Genomic DNA, 21,222 nt, shown 5'->3' on the forward strand with positions numbered 1-21,222 from the left:
ATGAAACCAGCAAAAGATTGTTAGACAAAGTCAGATTTTGCCTCAGTACAACAACATACCTTCTGACAAGCAGATTAACTTTATAACTTTTCCCAGTGCCTCAAGACTTCAAGACGAAGGAGTGGGTATTACATAATCAGTATGATTCAATGATTCGTTCATTCACTTAACAAATAATTACTATGTGCCAGGCGCTGTTCTAGGTGCTAGGATTATAAAAATGAAGAAACAGACTAAAATCTCCCTGACCTCGAGAACTTAATATTCTAGTGTCAAAATTATCAAATCTAAACATATATTACATTTTATGTCTTTCGTGAGAAATGCTCAGAACGATGTATTAGAGCACGTTGCTTTAGCTGTGATGCTATTCTACAATGGGCACCGAACAAAATGATGCCGCTTGGTATTTTCAGCTTGGCCTTTTAATCATGCAAGAGAGAATAAAAGGTCACATGGGTGGCCAGCAGGCTCCACAAAGAATTCCGCCCACCCGTTTGTTGAAGCTGAGTGGTATCTATGTGAATCTTCATTATGCCATTCCACCTTTCTGTGTAGGTTAGGAATTTTCTAACATAAAAGCATTTTCCTATTAAAAAAAAAAGAAACCTAACAATTGCCCTGTATGGGCATAGGAGGCATCTTGAAGTCAAGGTTTTCCCAGTATTCGAAAGCTTAGTGCCTTAAGCACAAATGAATAACCGTCCATCAGGAATGCTCTATAAATAATTTCTGTGTTAAATAAGAGGTTGAAATGGATGACCTTAGGTTCCTTTGGATACTAAGATTCAGTATTCTAGTGAAAGATCTAAAATACAATTGGAACACACAAGCGTAAACTCGGGTAATTCCAGGGATAGGGCATATGGATTAGGCTTTCTTTGCTCGCTAATGCGAACCCAATGTCATGAAACTAAGCACTGATTCTCAGTTTTGTCTAAGCACTTAATAACTCCATTTTCAAAATTATTTCACCGTATTCACTGTAAATCTGTTCTTCTTTTTTGCTTCCAAAGATAAAAAATGCTTAAGCTAAAATAGACATTTAGAGCTATTGTATTTCATGAATATTTGCAAATTTTAGGATCTTCCTCTTGAATCTTAGCTGTGTGAAAAATATCTTCCAAACAGTGTTCATTTTCCCAGAAAGCACCACATATAACCTCTTCATCTGCAGCCAATTTAGGTGTACTCCCGGCATGGTGCCCTAATTACACCTTTGTTATCCATTATCAGGTGACTCCCCTCATCAGCCAAGCCTGCGACCTTCTCCTGGCTCATTTAAAACGCTATGCAGAATCTGGGGACGCATTTGACATCCAGAGGTAAGGCTGCTGCATTACAGATGAGAAATCGAGTTTTTGAATCACTGCTTCTTGTAACTGTCCATAATTGCTGGACAATTACCTTGGGACTAGCAAACAGTGGAAACGCTAGAAGCTCATAAAAGCATGGATGGACTGATTAATAAACAGAAAAGAATCCCACTTAACATGGGAAAGAAATGTGAGCAGAGCCAGGGGATGTGCGCCCTGTTGAACCTGTGGATGGATCCACCCTCTGACCTCCACAGACCCAGGAACAGGCAGGACAGGCCTGCGCCAAAGGACAGGGACGGGGACGGGGTAAGTTCAAACATTTTCACTTCAAGAAAAACTGTGATGCACCTCAGCCCAGAAGCCATGACTTAGTGGTGGACACCAAATTTAAATAACTGATTATCTGGCTTTTCATCATTTTGTAACTAAAAGGTTTTTATCTTAAATAAACACCTTTAGTCTAAGTTTGTCCAACCCACAGCCCGCAGACCACAAGCAGCCCAGGATGGCACTGAATGTGGCCCAACACAAATTTATAAACTTTCTTAAACATTGTGAGATTTTTTTGCAGTTTTTTTTTCTCATCAGCTATCGTTAGTGTTACGGTATTTTATGTGTGGCCCAAGACAATTCTCCTTCTTCCAATGTGGCCCAGGCAAGCCAAAAGATTTGGCCACCTTTGCTTTAGTCATTTTATGCCAAATCATGGCTTACAGCAGATAAAGAATAAAGTGGGATGGTGAATCATCCAGAAATTGACTCATTATTATCATTGCTAATCAAATAATAACATAATCATCACCAACACTGGTATTGCACCAGTTTACACAGTCTTTTCGTCCACATTCTCTCTGATTATTATAGGATGCATGAGTTGGTTAAAGATAAGGTGGCCTCATCAGCTATAAAAGCAAAGTAAATAACCCTTAAGACCCTTAAATCTTCACCCATCAGGATCAGATGAAATCACATTCAGCAGTCTCATTCTTGTTTTCACTCGAGCAGGGAAACGTATAATCAATTGTAGAAATGTTTTCAATAAAAGCAGCGCAAATTTTAAAAGTCATTTGGAAATGTCATATATTCCTTAATGATAAGTTAGTGGTTATAGAACTTATGTACAAGAAGAGTTAAGTGTGTGCCTACACTGAGAACAAAAATTGGCCTTTTAATTGTAAAAAGATATTAATAACCCAGTTTTTAGCTTTTTGGGAAAGAACTTAATCTGACTACTCCTATAAGAGAGCAAAAAGGAATCATTCGAGTTTAAAATGGCCTTTTGAGGGGGCAGCTTTCCCATAGCCTAAGAGGTTAAATTTTCTGGCGCTCCTGCCAGACACTTTTCCTTCTGTTTGTTTCTAAAGTGCAATGTATGTTTTATGTAATAATATACAGATGTTCATGAAGCCTGCCTTAAAAAGTTGGCCCCGTATTTATTTGAGTGCTAAGAGCCCTTGCTTTTTGTTTGTTGCTATTAAGAAAACTGTAAAATCATTAAGAGGAAGAGGGAGACAAAGTTAATAAAGCTGGATAATTAGGTTGTTAATTCATCAATGACAATTTGATGTCTATCAAGTAATCATTAGATTCTGGCCTGAGCTGGGCTGTGCAGAGTTTTGAGTACAGCATGTAGGCGTTTGGTCACCTGTCTGCTCTCCTTCCCAGGGAGGAAAATGTAAAGTGTCCTTCTTAGTACTTGGCTGTGTTCTGGTTGACCGCAGCTGCCTGAAGCTCGAAGGTGGAAGAGGCGGTGCCCTCCTCCCCTCCCAGGTCTTTGTTTAGATGAGCTGGCTACCAGGTCTTCCTGTCTCCTCCCGCGCTCTGCCGTCACTGCTAAGAGTGCCCCATCCAGGAGCCCCTCTCCCTCCACCTCACCACAGATCTGCAGAAGCTCCTCTTCCTTCCGGGCACATCTGCAGGGCTGGGCGAGCCAGTGTAGGCAATTCAGGCCCTCCTCCTCTGGAGTGGGGCATTGCGGGTAGCCCCTGCCAGAGTCCTTTCAAATCCCTGTGTTCCCATCTCCCGTAGGTGCTACTGCAATTACACCACAGATGTGGTTGCCAGCGTCGCCTTCGGCACCCCGGTGGACTCCCAGCAGACCCCTGAGGATCCCTTTGTGAAACACTGCAAGCGTTTCTTCGAATTCTGCATCCCCAGACCTATCCTGGTTTTACTCTGTAAGTGCAGCTGCAGCCCGGGACGCTGCAATGACTCCAGCAAGTCGGGCAGACCCTGTGACAGCTGGGGCGGCTTTTGGGGCTCTGTCTCCGCCACTGGGAAAGGGCACTCGGGGTGTTCCCCTGCAGAGGCTTTGTCTTATGGAGCCACCGGGTTCCTCTTGCCACCCGCCTAGAGCCACTTATTCCCAGTGCTGTAGCCCTGGCATTGGTGGTAAGTGGTCCACCGCCATGGTGAGAACAGTGGGGACGCACCGTGTTAGGCACTGGGTGTGCGTTGCCTCACTTAGTCCTAGTAATCACCCTATGAGAAAAATCTTCTTGTCCCTATTTCTCAGGTGAGAAACAGGCCTAGAAAGGCCGAGCTGAGACTGGAACCCAAAGCCTTTCATTTCCTAGGGCATCTTTCTTTCCTCCAAGAAAATCCTCTTCACAAGACTTCTCCACCTGAAGCCCAATACCCAGAAATCCTGCGTGGTGGATGAGGGAGTAGGTTACCCAATGCATGGGGACTGGTCTATTTATTTTATTTTATTTTTTACTACTTTTTTTTTTTTAGATGGAGTTTCGCTCTTGTTACCCAGGCTGGAGTGCAGTGGCACGATCTTGGCTCACTGCAACCTCCACCTCCTGGGTTCAAGTGATTCTCCTGCCTCAGCCTCCTGAGTAGCTAGGATTACAGGCATGCAGCATCACAACCAGCTAATTTTATATTTTTAGTAGAGACAGGGTTTCTCCATGTTGGTCAGGCTGGTCTCAAACTCCCGACCTCAGGTGATCCGTCCACCTCGGCCTCCCAAAGTGCTGGGATTACAAGCGTGAGCCATCGCACTGGGCCTTATTTTATTTTTATTGTAGAAGTGAGATTTTTGCCCTCTGGCCAATTCTAGCGTCTTCTTGCCTTTGTAGGAGCATTGACGTGTTATGATTGGTATTGATTATTGCCATGATTTCTAACCATTCTGCTGGGCTGGTAAATTCCATTCATTCCTTGACCAGTTTCATTCCCACTTCTGAGCCAATGTCCACTGGAGCCCCTGTCACCCCACTGGCTCCCCCCTGAAATCGTGGGCAGAGTCACTCTGAGTGTCCAGCAGTCTCTTCCTTCACCCTTTCCACCGCTCCTGGAGGCAGCCCAGGCTGCATCTGCACCTTGTGCCTCAACCATGGCCCAGGCCCGTGGGGCAGGTGGCTCAGTTGTGCCATCCTTTCTATTCCACCTCCCTGCCTCTGCAGGGCCCTCCTGCTGCTGTATCGCATTGGTTCGGACTCTGGCTCTTGAAAACAGGCCCGTGCATTCTGAGAGCATGTGTGTCTGGAGATGTTCTCCCCAGCCCAGCACCCATAGAGCCTGGTGCAGGGTGAATCCACCATGGAAACTGAGAAGCTGAACCCAGCCAGTGCCCCTCTCCAGAGCAGATGAAGCGTCCCTGACCCTGGCAGCCCAGTCCCCAGCACATGGCAGCAAGGGGGCCCACGCTGCACCCAGGGGCCGGCAAGGGAGGGACCCACCGCAGCAACAGCCAGTATCCTTGTCAGCAGCTGCAGTGGCAGCTCTTGGGAACAATTCAGGAGGTCATTCTGGGGACAATTATCCACAAGAAAAAAAATGCAAATGACCAGAAAGTTTGTAAAAAGTAAATCAGCTTCCACCACTTGCTAAGGCTTGAAACAGCCTGTAATCCTTTCTCTCTTGATGAAGTACGAAGACCTTAAGCTCCATCCCCGGGACCTGAAACATTAATTTGTAAGGGTGAACTTGACCTCTTGAGGGCCAGATGGAAGTGCAGACTCGATTAATTGCACAGATGTTTATTGAGTGCTTACTATGTGCCAGGAATGGTGAGGAGTACCGAGAGGGAGTGAGACATCGCCCTGCTCTCAGAAGCAGCAGTGCGGCGGGGAAATTCCAGGCCCGCTTTCTCTTCCCAGGAACAGGCGTCTAATGGCCCTGGTTTATTATCACCCCCTTTTCAATGCCACTTTTGTTTTTCTCTTTCAAGTATCATTTCCATCCATAATGGTCCCACTGGCCCGGATTTTGCCCAATAAGAACCGAGATGAACTGAACGGCTTTTTTAACAAACTCATTAGGAATGTGATTGCCTTGCGGGACCAGCAAGCTGCCGAAGAGGTAACGTATTTTAATAGGACACAGCCTCGAAATGGAATGGAGCTGACTTTGGCATCACTGTCTCGGTTCTTTCCCTTCCCTCTCAGCCCCGCACATCACACCGTGCTATCCTTCAGCAATCCACCACTTACAACTTCCAGGGACAGTGGAGAGAACAGAGGAAGGTTGAAGAAGGTCAGACAAGAAAGGGAGGGTGGGACGGCAGAGAGGAGCCTAGAGCAATGTGTACGTCCTTTGACACAGACAGGTAGAATTAAAGCCGCCCCCAAAACTCTCTCTCTAATGCAAGCATCACCCTAAGCACAGGTTAGAGCAGCCCAGAAGAATTTTCTGGGTAAATGTGCCCACATGCAATTTTCATGAGCACATTCTTTATATTGAAAACCCAGCAAGATGGGTTTTCATGTTCCAGCATGAACAGCATGCTTATTAGAGAGTTCGGCAACTGTCAGTCAACCCCACACGATTCGTGTGAGACCTAGAATTTTCTTTCTTCCTTGCAGATTTACACTATGCATGGCACATAGTAGGAATCAAGTAAATATTTGTTGATTGAACTTGGTTAAAATAGAAAGAGGAGTTTTCAGGGGGAAGAAAAGCATTTCAATACTGGATATGCGTATGCATGTGTAAATCTGGGCTTTAAAGCCCTTGTCGCATTAAAGAAAGTTACTAAAAAGGAAAAACAGGGCTGAAATGGCTTTTCCTTAGCTGACTCGTGCAAGATGCAACTTGAAAAGGGTTGTCTCAAAGACTGGATGGCTCAGAGGAATTGGTGAGGTCCAATTGTGAAGGCATTGGCCTGGAATGAAATCACGGGTCAATTAGTGGCTTGATACACTGGGCAGCCTTGGGCAGCAACCGTGTCCTGTGCAGCTTCACACCCTGAGAACTGTGCAGCAAACGTGTCTAGATCCAGAAGGCATGGGAAGGTATAGGCAAGCTTGCAGCCCCCTCGGCCCACACCACTGTGAACTCAACTCACATGTCCTTGGAGGTGTGGGAAGAAGCAGCTTAACTGGCATCCCTGGCCCGGCTCTGAGGCCTAAAAGGACAGAACATTCTGATCCAGGTTCATGTGTCTCCGCAGAATGAGGATGGAGCCGGGGGAGGAGGGATAAAGAAATAACCATTTTCAACCTTCAACATTGCTACGAAGGGCCACCTTTTGAGAGTGTTCACACACACACACACACGCACGCACACACACACACACAGACACACACACACACACAGACACGCACACACACGCACGCACACACACACACAGACACACGCACACACACAGACACACGCACACACACACAGACACACGCACACAGACACACACACAGACACACACACACAGACACACACACACACACACACACACGCATCCCTAGCCTGGCTGTGGAATCAGGCTAAAAAATTTAAAACTGTTGCACCGAATGACTTACTAAGAGGTGAGAGGTTATTAAAGATCCAATTACTGGGATTGCCTAGAGCTTTTCCTTTTATAAACTCTAGTGCCATTTGTTTCAAACAATGAGCTGATCTGAGAAAAGCCTCCCAACCACAAATCCAGGACAGCCATGTCAAGACAGAGCTATACGGTTACTAAGAAAACTTGCTTTAAAACCATCTAAAGTCTGTATACATTCCATCAAGCAGATGTGTGTTTGCGCAGTGAAAATGCGGCACAGATGTTAAAAGGTAAATATTTTTCTAAGCTCTAGCCGATGGGTGGATTAGACACCTACATCTATCAGGGTGCGTATTTTCCTTGGATAGGACCATAAACCAGCACCGTTTCAGTCCTCAGTGGGCAGTGTTCAGATAGCCTCCCTGATGCAGTGTGAATAAAAGAAACCCATCTATACTAATGTTCCTCTCCAGCGCACGGGCCTTAGAGAGTGGCCTTTCCTCTGGCCTCTGTAGCTGGAGGTTAAGACAGATTTCTGCAAGACTCTGACAGCCCTTTAGCAGCCTGTCTGGGCTGGGATAAGAGGAAAGGATGCTGGCTGCAGTTTTGCCCGTGGAAAAATACCCAGTGCAGAGGTGGCTGTGCCCTCCCTCCCATCATTACTCCTACACTACCTCAGCAAAGCCACAGCCAAGCCTCAGGGACCACAACGGTATCATACCCCGAGGAGTTTCAGAGGGACTGACTGAGAGGTCTGGGGGTGCTCTGGGGTCCTGTGCTGGTGTCCCAGAGCTGAGGGAGCAAAGCATGCTCACTTCCCCTGCGTGCCATATTACCTGACCCTGCCCCAGCTCTGCTCCATAGAAGCAGGGCCAGTAGTGGGACCACACCAGCACCCAGACATTGACCAAGCAGCAGAAAGGAAGCTGGAGAAAGCCAGCCCTTGAGGATGTCGTTTGAAAATCAGAACAAGCAGGGCCAGGGTGGAATGAAGCCACCAACTACCCCTGACCCTTCACCATTTTCTTAGCTACTACAACCCAGCAAGCTGATGGGAAGCTGAGGCCTTGCTTCCTTAGACTCAAGGTCTGTGGCGCCTGTAGTCTTAACCTTGAGCACTGCTATGATCCCAGTAGGCACCTTCCAAAGTCACAAGGCTGGGGCTCAGTGGAGCTGCAAAAGTGTCAGCATCCAAGATCCCCGCTCTAAAGAGCATGCACTTGTCATCAAACTCAACACACTCATCCTCCAAATGCATGCACTGCATTACGTTTTTATCTGTTGAGTCATGGACTGCACATCTAACATGTGCTCAGCACAAAACTAGGCATGGTGTCAGGGGTTGAGGGTGGGTACCTGCCCTGGAATTGCTTATAATCTTATGGAGGAGAAAAAGCAAACACACAAGAAACAACAACAATCTTAAAAGATGAAATCATCAGGAAGCCAAGGCGGGCAGATCACCTGAGGTCAGGAGTTCAAGACCAGCCTGACCAACATGGTGAAACCCCTCCTCTACTAAAAATACAAAAATTAGCCAGGCGTGGTGGTGCACGCCTGTAATCCCAGCTACTCAGGAGGCTGACGCAGGAAGATCACTTGAACCTGGGAGGCAGAGTTTGCAGTGAGCCAAGATCATATCATTGCACTCCAGCCTGGGCGACAGAGCAAGACTCAAAAAAAAAAAAAAAAAAAAAAAAAAAAGATGAAATCAGACACTCATGTGTGTGGCATAGATTATTAATGCAATCAAAATTCAGAGGCCAATGAATTGAGAAAATGCTGCAACTAGCACAGTACTTTGAATGAAATTCTAATATTTTTCTGTTGGTGATTCTGATGCTCTCCTTTTGCCATTTTAGTCCCATAAACTTCAGAAAACGGAAATGTGTTGGCTGTCTTTCATGATGTTAAAGAGAATTTCAAAGAAGGGATGTTCTAGGAATAGGCTCTGTTAACACAGGCAATATAGAAACACTCCTATTGTTACAATGAGTAATAGTGAAAATATGAAGAATATGCAAATGACTGATAAAGAAGGTAGGGAAAATGGAAAGAAAGCTCTAACTACTTAAATGGGGGTAGGGGATTACTGAGAAAAAGAGGGAACCGATGTGAAGATCTGATATGAAGGCTAGGGGATGAAGAAGGCAAAGCCTGGAGACCTTGAAGACAGGCACCGCCAAACTAGTCCCCTCCCCTTGCCCCCACTTCTGTTAACTTTCTACTGTGTGAGCAAACCTGGTGGCTGCCCATCTAAGTTCTAAGCTGCACATAAGCGAGCAGTACAGCACATGCTTGGTTTTAAATCTATGTGATGTTTTCATTGTTTTATTGTTGGAAAACCAACTACCAACCAACAGTACCAAAATGCATAAAGTAAAAAATATAAGCCCCCTCCTGGTTTCCCTGCCTCCTCCAGCTCATTGTGAACTGTTGGGTGGGGGCATTGCTAGAACTGTCTATGCATAGACAGATATAGGTGATGATATATTTAGTACATTTGCTGTTTTTGCAGAAACGAGAGCCACTGTGCATACTGTTCCATGACCTGCTTTGTTTTACTTACCAAAGTGGTTCAATGACTTTCAAATTAGCCCAGATAGAATGGCCTCTGCCTTGCTCAGGGCAGCAGCCCAGGCTGCTCTTCAGTGCCCCAGAACCTGCCTGACCGGTGCCATACTAAGGAACATTCAGGTGGCTTCCAGGTTCTCACCGTCCCAGATAACCCAGCAATGAGGAACCTTGTTCCTACTGAGCTGTTCAAAAGCTACGCCCATCTATCTTCCTCTTTTGTTCTCCAGGAAGCCTCACTTTGCATGACTGTAAGGTCAAAATGTGCATTTTCCTCCTTTTGTCCCTTAGAGGCGCAGGGACTTCCTCCAAATGGTCCTGGATGCCCGACATTCTGCAAGTCCCGTGGGCGTGCAAGACTTTGACATGGTCAGAGATGTCTTCTCCTCTACCCGGTGCAAACCGAACCCTTCCCGGCAACACCAGGCCAGGCCCATGGCCAGGCCTTTGACTGTGGATGAGATTGTGGGCCAGGCCTTCATCTTCCTCATCGCTGGCTATGAAATCGTCACCAACACACTTTCTTTTGCCACCTACCTACTGGCCACCAACCCTGACTGCCAAGAGAAGCTTCTGAGAGAGGTGGACCTTTTTAAGGAGAAACACGTGAGTACAAGTTGGGTCCAGTTACCCATGGGATATCCGTAGAACAATTGATTTTGTGTTTGTGGAAGTGAAACTTATTTTTAATAACTTGCTAATATCACATTCTAAGCTTATAAGATGAAATAGGGTCATTGTTCGGCTTCTCCCGCTCTCCGGGTTAGCAAGTGAAATGGAATGTTGAGAACGACAGTCACAACAAAAAGACAAATTGTGTGTGCACCTTCGCTGTCTGGGGTAGTCCACGAAGCCAGGCCTGGCTGGAGGAAGCTGTGGAAGCTCAGGAAGGAGTCAGGCCCAAAGGGCAGGGTTCGGAAAGGAGTTATGGCTTCCCAATATCTGACTTGGAGCTGCCAAACAGAGGGACGCAGGTGTGAGCCAGAAAAGAGAGCTAAGCTGGAAGCAGGAGTGGACAAAAGGACAGGCCAAGCTGAAGCTGGACTGAAGACTGGAAGCTGAGGAGGAGGCTCACAAATGGAATAAGGGAAGATGGGGCCCGTCAGCGCCCAGGCCAGATTCTGGGCATTTCTTCTAGATGAGGCCCCTCTTGATCTCTTGTAGCAGATATAATGAGGGTGCTGGGCAAGACTACTTTATCACCTCATTTTTTCCTCTGGATGCTTGTGTGTGTATAACTTTGGCTCGTGAGTTGTTAAAGAGATTCATTTTTTAAACCTGTGCTTTAAGAGGAAGACCACCACAATGGAATGCTTTCTATTACATTCTGATATGATTGCTATTACATTCTGATATAATTGCTATTACATTCACAGTTTTGGAAGGTGGTCTGTTCTGTTACTGGAACCATTAAAAAATGTTTCACACAATGAACTGAAAACCACTTCCCAGGAAATTCTGCTTTTTTCTTCTACTGGGGAAGTAAAGGCAAAGTCAGTGTCTTTTCTTCACAGCAGTTTTTTAATATTTGAAAACTGCATTCACTGTGTTACTAATTAATTGTCTTAACTTTAGGCTCAACATTAGCTTATGGTCAACTTCAAGTTCTAAGTAGTTATAACAACTGCCACGCTGGGCCTTTCCAAACCCTGCTTACACAATTGATTTATTGAGCCTAGACGCAAGAGTTTATATTTATCCTTATTACTGTTCAAGTCAGTCAAAATAATTTTGAATCTTGATTCTGCCATCTGTTGTATTAGCAATTCCTCCAGCCTCGTGTCATCTGAGACTTACTAAGCATGTCTCCTATTTCATCCAAGTCATTGATTAAAATGTTGAACAGGACAGGACTTCCCTCCAGATTGACATTGATCCATTAATCAATATTCTTTGGGCATGGAATCTCAACAAGTCATGAATCCAAATAACCCTGCAACCCATCTTATTCTGTTTTATATGCAGTGGTTTATGTATTTGTTCTTAAATTGAGGAAAGGGGAGAGGGAGGGACCAACGGTGACTAGGGGGCATTAGCGCAAAAGAAGTAAAACGAGCTTGAAGGGAGGCAATCTATTAGGATGCATTTAGTTGCAGATAACAGAACCCCAACCCAACTGATTTAAGCAAAACAAAAACAAAAGTAAAAACAAACAAAAAGACTCATAAATGTGTATTTCTGAGTACATTTAATTGAGCAGCTCAGGAATAGATACGGCTCCAGGCGAATCTCTGTCTAGGTCTCAGACTGGTGCACAGGTCCGTTTCTGTCTCCCCAGTTCTTGGCTGTGCTCTCTTATATTGGCCCCATACTCTGTCATGCTGTCCTCTCAAAGCCCCAAGAAGCCTGTCAAGAGTGTCTGGGACTACACACTTCCTTGCTTGTAACCAATGGAGAAGAGAGGGTCTGTGGCTTAAAATTCCCAGACAGAGTCACCCTGACGAGAATGCTTAGGTTGCTGCCCTTTTTTTTTTTTTTTTTTTTTTTTGAGGTGAAGTTTCACTCTTGTTGCCGAGGCTGGAGGGCAATGGCACAATCTGGGCTCACTGTAACCCCCACCTCCTGGGTTCAAGCAATTCTGCCTCAGCCTTCCGAGTAGCTGGCATTACAGACATGTACCACCACAACTGACTAATTTTGTATTTTTAGTAGAGACGGGGTTTCACCATGTTAGTCAGGCTGGTCTCGAACTCCCGACCTCAGGTGATCCGCCTGCCTCGGCCTCCCAAAGTGCTGGGATTACAAGCATGAGCCACTGCACCCGGCCCGCTGCCCATTCTTGAACCAACTCCTCTGCAGCAAGGGGAATGGGGTCCCTGATAGGCTTACACCAATCAGACTCCAGCCCTAGGTCAATCATGCTCAAGTCAATGACTGAGAACTCAGGAAGGTGACTTCTCAAAGGAAGCTTAGCATGCTGTCCCAGGAAGGCACTGGAGGGAAGCCCAGCACTCTGGTCTCAGTAAACCAGAAAGCACTTCAAATTAAGGGCTTTGAAGCATCTAATGAGTGTCCAGCAGTGTAGTAGACACGGCAGAGGCTAGGAGAGGGGGCAGAAGCTCTAAGAGACAGAAGTCAGATCCTCATCTTGCAGGAATTCAATCACCAATTGAGAAGCAATGTTATGTCTATGAAACAATATCTTCCTTCCAAACACAGGCCTGCAGGGCAGTAGAAGGCAGCAGATAATCAGGTCTAGAATGTGTGGTGTCATTTAGAGAGCCACGGGACCACAGGAGTCGGTCCCACCAGCTATAACCATAGTCACATCCAGTTATGTCAATCTGCCAGGAGGACACAGCAAGTGTTTCCATTCAAAAGCCCTCACGCATGCACCCTTTACCTCTGGCACAGCCTTCACTGGCCATGACCTCAAGGAGGGTGTTGTCTCACCACACCCTGGCCTCCTTCAATGCCCCCAGCCTAGGAGCAGGGCTTTTCCTCCCAGAGGACCACATGTTAGGCCACACGCAGTGGCTCAAGGCTATAATCCCAGCACTTTGGGAGGCCAAGGTGGGTAGATCACCTGAGGTCAGGAATTCGAGACCAGCCTGACCAACACAGTAAAACCCCATCTCTACTAAAAATATAAAATTAGCTGGGCGTGGTGGCACATGCCTGTAATCCCAGCTACTCAGGAGGCTGAGGCAGGAGAATCACTTGAACCAGGGAGGCAGAGGTTGCAGTGAGTGAAGATTGTGCCATTGCACTCCAGCCTGGGCAATAAGAAAGAAACTCTGTCTCAAAAAAAAAAAAAAAAAAAAAAAAAGAGACCCACATGTTATTATGGGGCTGTACAGAATGTTGCAAGGCACTGAGAGCCCTTGGTCAAATAAACAGATTACAGCAGATCAAATTTTTGAGTTTAGTGTGCATAAAACCATAAGGGAAGACTGCTTAGAATGGACATTCCAGGGTCCTGACCTCAGGGGTTCCAATTCCATAAGTCTGGGCTGGGGCCCAGGAACTCGCGTTTTATTTTTATTTTTTTGAGATGGAGTCTCGCTCTCTCGTCCAGGCTGGAGTGCAGTGGTGCAATCCTGGCTCACAGCAACCTCTGCCTCCTGAGGAACCCACGTTTTAAGTAAATGTTTCCAGTGATTCTGATACAGGTGGTCCCTGGTTCCACTTTGAGAAGACAGCCTTAGATTCTCAAGGGCTCAGATCCCTCTTCCAAGAAAAAAAGCAGGGTTCAAAGCCCTCCTAAGCCATGCAAGCATTTTCTTCCTGTATGTAATAGCTGGTTGTTGGGGGGGAGTCTCTGAAAAATGGGAATATCTACAGCTGTCTTTTTCAAAACATACATTTGGTAGTCACAATAATGTTGCTTTGCATAGCCTTGCACATGGCACCCACTCAATGAATATTGGTAGGTTTTCTTTTTTTCTTTTCTTTCTTTCCTTCTTTTATTTTTTTAATTTTTTTTTTTTTTTACTATAATCAGAGCTCTGTTAATATGGGCCATCTGTCAGGACATGGAAATGCAGATTAGATGTTCACACATTAGATATTTTCCTGAAAATATTCCTGAAAATTTGCATGTAAAGTATGACTTGTTATAATTTTCCTGCTGGTTTCCATTCAACAAATATTTCTTGAGTGCCAGTTAATGCCAGACTCTGGGGCTCCAGCCCTACGCACGAGGGTGTTCTGGTCTAGCTCTTCTGTGACATCCCTGTAGAGCATCCCCATGCCTCATTAGATGGCCTTCCCTTGTATTTGTCAATGAGATTGCTTAATTTGAGCTCTAGAGTTTCTTCTCCCCGAGCAATTTCTTTCATAGCAATGCACCATGGGAATCTGATGAGAGCTACATCCTTTCCTCCAAGAAAGAGCAGATATGTGTATGGCATCAGTTCAGACTCTTCTGTGGACAGTGATAGAAAATTCAGCCTGGATTGTCTCAGGGAGCTTACTGACCTCTATAACTGAAAAGTCCAGAGGGCAGAGCTGCCTTCAGGTATGGCTTGATTCAGGGGCTCAAGCCCTGTCCAGGTTGTTCTCTCTCCCCATCTCTCAGCTCCAATTTCTCTGGGCATACTCCCTTCTCAGGCAGATCTCCCCTAGGGGTTTCAAGACAGCTGTGTAACCAGTGTTCTGAACAGTCTGAACTCAGTGAGGTACCTACTTAAAACCATTCAGTGTTTTTTTTGTTTTGTTTTGTTTTGTTTCACTTTTTTCCTTTAAATGTGCTCTGATGAATCTCCTTTCCCTGTCCATGATGATACCTTGGACAGATCTCAATGATTTCTGGTCATTTTGGGGGGCATTAAAAAGTCCAGGCCAGTCTGACCCAGATGAAAACTTCAGTATCAAATCCAACCAGTGCTCTTCTGTTCTCGTAGCTCAGGCTGACCTGTGGCCTGAGGACACTGCCCTGGGGAGGAGTGGTCTGTTTCTTCCCCTTCCTTCTATTCCTCCCCCACCCCTGCTGGTTCCCTTTCTCCTACAGGAGTGGGGCCTGTGAACGGATCCCCAAATCCTGCCTACCTGGGGCTGCCCTCAGTGCCTTCCCCAGGGGACCTCTAGTGGGGTAGATGGAAGACGTATTCAGAGGGCTCCCAGGTCTGACGTCCTCACTGCATAATTCCCTGCCAGGAAGACAGGCTCCAGCTCCTACCACCAGCTCCTGCCCCAAGGCTGCTTGGTGGGGAATCTTGGGCAGGTTACCAGCTAGATGGCTCCAGCTTCTATGCCTTTCCCAGTGTCCAACCGGCCCATGAGAAACACACAACTGGGCCACACCCACAGTGGCCACCTTCTGCCTTTCTCTTCCTCCCTCCGCCCTGCCATGTCTCTCCAAGTACTTATCCTTTGCTCTAATAGGTAAAGAGGGCACATCAGCAATTCTGCTGCATGAGCAGGTGGCCAAGGAGAATGCCCCACCTCTATGAGTGGCTCTGCTGAAGACCCCCTTCCTCGGCTTGGGAGTGGGGAGGATCCTCTTCCCTAGGCCAATGACTCCTTGCTCTAAGTTTTCTTTGAATCATTCTAGTGTCTTTATAGGCTGAGGATGGGGGTAGGAGAGAGCAGGTTCAAGTTCAACAGAAAGAAGCAAGAGTCTCTTTCCTGGAAGTCTCAGCAAAAGCCTCCTGGCATCTCAGTGACCTCGAGAGGGTCATGCACCCACCCCTCAACCAATCCCTGGACCCCAAGGGAATATGATCCCCTGATTGGCTTAGACCTGGGTCATGTGCCCCATCCCTGGAGTTGGTGGCTAGGTGAGGCCTTACCCGAACCACTGAGCTCTAGAGTGGAGGAGAGGTGGATCCCCAAATCGCTCTTACTAAAAGTGGGGTAAATGGCTTCTGGGTAGCCAGGAAACAGTGTGTTTGCCCACCCATGTACATAGAATCCGTGGCCCCTAGATTAGAAGCTCTCACTTCTCAATGTCCTGTTACGTGATCATGCTCACCTTCCCTCTGAACTTTTAAAATCCAGTTTGCCAAATTAGAAGGTATAAGTCCGGCAGTGTCTGGAACAGCCTGCTCTTGCCTATTTCTTGCAAATCATATGGCCACCTCATCCCAAGTTTCCTGTGATTTCTGCAGGGCCAGTCGGTCCAGCTCAGCAGTTTTGCCTTATTGCATCCTTCACCATTTGAGAAGTGAAAATGTCAGGCATGAAAGTCAATAATTCAGATTCTCTACTGTTAGCAGTTCTAAACCCCTGGCGCATATAAGGATACTCAAAGGTCTTCTTCACTATCGGGGATTTGCCTCTGCCTATGCTGTCTGGCAACATCCCATCTCTCATCCCGTAGAGCCTTGACTGCATTTCTCCTTTCAGGATATAGATTTTGCTTCCAGCTTCTAAAACAGTTACAATCCACTTTTTTGTTTGTTTTTGTTTGGTTTCATTTTGTTTTGTTTTTGAGACAGTCTCGTTCTGTTGCCCAGGCTGGAGTACAATGGCACAATCCTGGCTCATTGCAACCTCCACTTCCCTGGTTCAAGTGATTCTCCTGCCTCAGCCTCCCGAGTAGCTGGAATTACAGGCGCGTGCCACCACACCCAGCTAATTTTTGTGTTTTTAGTAGAGATGGGATTTTGCCATGTTGGTCAGTCTGGTCTGGAACTCCTGGTCTTAAGTGATCCGCCTGCCTCAGCCTCCCAAAGTGCTGGAATTACAGGCGTGAGCCACCACGCCCGGCTTCAATCCACTTTTTAATTCATGCCCCCAGACTAATTCTTTCTGGGCCACATGTGTTTTCTTTCAAATCATCTTGTTTGGCGATTTTATCTGGCCTCCCCTTCTCTTGTCCCACCATCAAAATTCAGTTTAAAATCTTTCTCAAGTCCCCCCATGTCTTGGAGAAGTCTCTCTTTTCCCATGTTGCCTTGGTCTATGGAAAAGGAGGTGCGTTCAGTAAATTCAATAGTGGAAGAGTGGGAAAAGGTTTGTACCATTTGTACCACTCGTAAAGCTGAAAAAACCACACCATTTATTTAAAGAGACCTTTGTTATATGGATGCTTCATTGTGTTCTCATGTAATTTTGGAAAGGATGAGAGAGGAAAAAACGCAACTTCTTTTCATATAAATTGTGTCTTCTATAGCTTTAGTGTTCTATGCTGAAATTATTGACTTTTGATCTGGCTAAACCATTCTCTTTTCTTCTCTTTGGTGCCGGACTGTGCCAGCCAAAATTTATGACCCATTTTCCTTCTGCTTAATTGTTGTTATAAATCTGCTGTGCAGAACCCAGTTGTAAATTTATCACAAACTGGATTGGATTGATATACAGCCTCTCTTTAGGATAATTTGAGCACAGTTATGCCTTAGAAGGAAGGCCAAATTCTTAAAACTTCTCTTGAAGAGCTGCTTTGTAACCATTATAAATATCTAATTAAAATACAACTTACTCTTTCTTTTTCTCTTAAGGATAAAAGAACATTCTGTGCTGGTTATTTCAGCTGATTAGCTCATGCTGCTATGTGAGCAAGGTTGAGGATTGTTTCCTTGAAGCAGTCAGAGGATCTCCAAGAAGAAAAGCATATTATGTGCTTACAAATAAAAAAATAGCCATTTTACCCCCAACTAGCTTTTTCATGAGTACACATCCTTTGTCACAGAGGAAAGGTTGGACAGGAAAAAAAGTGAATAGCTTAACACAAATGCATCCTCACTATGTAAAAAAAAAAAAGTCTCCCCATGTGGATCTCACCCAGGGAGTAGGGCATGGTTGACTTTGAGATCAAGCAAAAAACTAGAAATGGGATTTTCCCCATGGGGAAGGTTTCCTCCCCTGTGCCCAGGTCTGCTGGGGTCGGGCTACCCACAGTTGTCGAGGAGTAAGTTCAGGAGTTCCCCATCAATTCAGTCCCCCAGCCACACAGAGGTCAGAGGTGCTGCGGAGTCTCTGCCTTCTGACAGACCCCATAACAGCACAACAGGACAACAGAGCACGAAGCCACAGGGACAAGGGAAGAGGCAAAACAGAGAACGCCTTACAGCCCTAATGTTGAAATCTGAAACAAAGAACAGCGACACTGCAGCGTCAGAAAAATGGCAACGGGCTGCGGCAACGGCCCTTGGGTAGAGCATCACAAAGTTTAACGTGCATGGGAACCACCCAGGAGTCATTAAATCTGCAGATTTTGATTTAGCAGATCTGGGACGAGCCTGAGGGTCTGCATTTCTTTTTTGTGATTATTATTTTTTATTTTTGAGAAGGAGTCTCACTGTCTCCCAGGCTGGAGTGCAGTGGCACGATCTTGGCTCACTGCAGCCTCCACCTCCCAGGATTAAGCGATTCTCCTGCCTCAGCCTCCTGAATAGCTGGGATTACAGGCTCACGCCACCCTGCCCAGCTAATTTTTGTATTTTTAGTAGAGACGGGGTTTCGTCATGTTGGCCAGGCTGGTCTCGAACTCCTGACCTCAGGTGATCTGCCCACCTGGGCCTCCCAAAGTGCTGGGATTACAGGCATAAGCCACAGTGCCCGGCCAAGGGTCTGCATTTCTTTCTTTCTTTTTTTTTTTTTTAATTTATTTTTATTTATCTTTTTTTTTAATTTATTTATTATTATTATACTTTAAGTTGTAGGGTACATGTGCATAACGTGCAGGTTTGTTACATATGTATACTTGTGCCATGTTGGTGTGCTGCACCCATCAACTCGTCATTTACATCAGGTATAACTCCCAATGCAATCCCTCCCCCCTCCCCCCCTCCCCATGATAGGCCCCGGTGTGTGATGTTCCCCTTCCTGAGTCCAAGTGATCTCATTGTTCAGTTCCCACCTATGAGTGAGAACATGCGGTGTTTGGTTTTCAGTTCTTGTGATAGTTTGCTAAGAATGATGGTTTCCAGCTGCATCCATGTCCCTACAAAGGACACGAACTCATCCTTTTTTATGGCTGCATAGTATTCCATGGTGTATATGTGCCACATTTTCTTAATCCAATCTGTCACTGATGGACATTTGGGTTGATTCCAAGTCTTTGCTATTGTGAATAGTGCTGCAATAAACATACGTATGCATGTGTCTTTATAGCAGCATAATTTATAATCCTTTGGGTATATACCCAGTAATGGGATGGCTGGGTCGTATGGTACATCTAGTTCTAGATCCTTGAGGAATCGCCATACTGTTTTCCATAATGGTTGAACTAGTTTACAATCCCACCAACAGTGTAAAAGCGTTCCTATTTCTCCACATCCTCTCCAGCACCTGTTGTTTCCTGACTTTTTAATGATCGCCATTCTAACTGGTGTGAGATGGTATCTCATTGTGGTTTTGATTTGCATTTCTCTGATGGCCAGTGATGATGAGCATTTTTTCATGTGTCTGTTGGCTGTATGAATGTCTTCTTTTGAGAAATGTCTGTTCATATCCTTTGCCCACTTTTTGATGGGGTTGTTTGTTTTTTTCTTGTAAATGTGTTTGAGTTCTTTGTAGGTTCTGGATATTAGCCCTTTGTCAGATGAGTAGATGGCAAAAATTTTCTCCCATTCTGTAGGTTGCCTGTTCACTCTGATGGTAGTTTCTTTTGCTGTGCAGAAGCTCTTTAGTTTAATTAGATCCCATTTGTCAATTTTGGCTTTTGCTGCTGTTGCTTTTGGTGTTTTAGACATGAAGTCTTTGCCCATGCCTATGTCCTGAATGGTACTACCTAGGTTTTCCTCTAGGATTTTTATGGTATTAGGTCTAACATTTAAGTCTCTAATCCATCTTGAATTAATTTTCGTATAAGGAGTAAGGAAAGGATCCAGTTTCAGCTTTCTACTTATGGCTAGCCAATTTTCCCAGCACCATTTATTAAATAGGGAATCCTTTCCCCATTTCTTGTTTCTCTCAGGTTTGTCAAAGATCAGATGGCTGTAGATGTGTGGTATTATTTCTGAGGACTCTGTTCTGTTCCATTGGTCTATATCTCTGTTTTGGTACCAGTACCATGCTGTTTTGGTTACTGTAGCCTTGTAGTATAGTTTGAAGTCAGGTAGCGTGATGCCTCCAGCTTTGTTCTTTTGACTTAGGATTGTCTTGGAGATGCGGGCTCTTTTTTGGTTCCATATGAACTTTAAAGCAGTTTTTTCCAATTCTGTGAAGAAACTCATTGGTAGCTTGATGGGGATGGCATTGAATCTATAAATTACCTTGGGCAGTATGGCCATTTTCACGATATTGATTCTTCCTATCCATGAGCATGGTATGTTCTTCCATTTGTTTGTGTCCTCTTTTATTTCACTGAGCAGTGGTTTGTAGTTCTCCTTGAAGAGGTCCTTTACATCCCTTGTAAGTTGGATTCCTAGGTATTTTATTCTCTTTGAAGCAATTGTGAATGGAAGTTCATTCCTGATTTGGCTCTCTGTTTGTCTGTTACTGGTGTATAAGAATGCTTGTGATTTTTGCACATTAATTTTGTATCCTGAGACTTTGCTGAAGTTGCTTATCAGCTTAAGGAGATTTTGGGCTGAGACAATGGGGTTTTCTAAATATACAATCATGTCATCTGCAAACAGGGACAATTTGACTTCTTCTTTTCCTAACTGAATACCCTTGATTTCTTTCTCTTGCCTAATTGCCCTAGCCAGAACTTCCAACACTATGTTGAATAGGAGTGGTGAGAGAGGGCATCCCTGTCTTGTGCCAGTTTTCAAAGGGAATTTTTCCAGTTTTTGCCCATTCAGTATGATATCGGCTGTGGGTTTGTCATAAATAGCTCTTATTATTTTGAGGTACGTTCCATCAATACCGAATTTATTGAGCGTTTTTAGCATGAAGGGCTGTTGAATTTTGTCAAAAGCCTTTTCTGCATCTATTGAGATAATCATGTGGTTCTTGTCTTTGGTTCTGTTTATATGCTGGATTATGTTTATTGATTTGCGAATGTTGAACCAGCCTTGCATCCCAGGGATGAAGCCCACTTGATCATGGTGGATAAGCTTTTTGATGTGTTGCTGAATCCGGTTTGCCAGTATTTTATTGAGGATTTTTGCATCGATGTTCATCAGGGATATTGGTCTAAAATTCTCTTTTTTTGTTGTGTCTCTGCCAGGCTTTGGTATCAGGATGATGTTGGCCTCATAAAATGAGTTAGGGAGGATTCCCTCTTTTTCTATTGATTGGAATAGTTTCAGAAGGAATGGTACCAACTCCTCCTTGTACCTC

The 21,222-nt window shown here is 45.2% G+C and overlaps 1 protein-coding gene across 4 annotated transcripts in view; it reads left to right on the plus strand.

Moving 5' to 3' along the window:
• Positions 1 to 21,222, plus strand: part of TBXAS1 (thromboxane A synthase 1) — a 199,133-nt gene that overhangs the window by 123,235 nt on the left and 54,676 nt on the right. For 3 of the 4 annotated variants that reach the window (XM_025380315.1, XM_025380316.1, XM_025380313.1), the window contains exons 6-9: positions 1,237 to 1,325; positions 3,348 to 3,496; positions 5,500 to 5,630; positions 9,898 to 10,212. In XM_025380315.1, coding sequence (XP_025236100.1) covers positions 1,237 to 1,325; positions 3,348 to 3,496; positions 5,500 to 5,630; positions 9,898 to 10,212 — 684 coding nt within the window. Of the gene's footprint in view, positions 1 to 416; positions 555 to 1,236; positions 1,326 to 3,347; positions 3,497 to 5,499; positions 5,631 to 9,897; positions 10,213 to 21,222 lie in introns of all 4 variants that reach the window. The other variant, XM_025380312.1, reaches the window with a different exon arrangement.

Source organism: Theropithecus gelada, chromosome 3, assembly GCF_003255815.1.
Source record: "Theropithecus gelada isolate Dixy chromosome 3, Tgel_1.0, whole genome shotgun sequence".
NCBI lineage: Eukaryota > Metazoa > Chordata > Mammalia > Primates > Cercopithecidae > Theropithecus > Theropithecus gelada.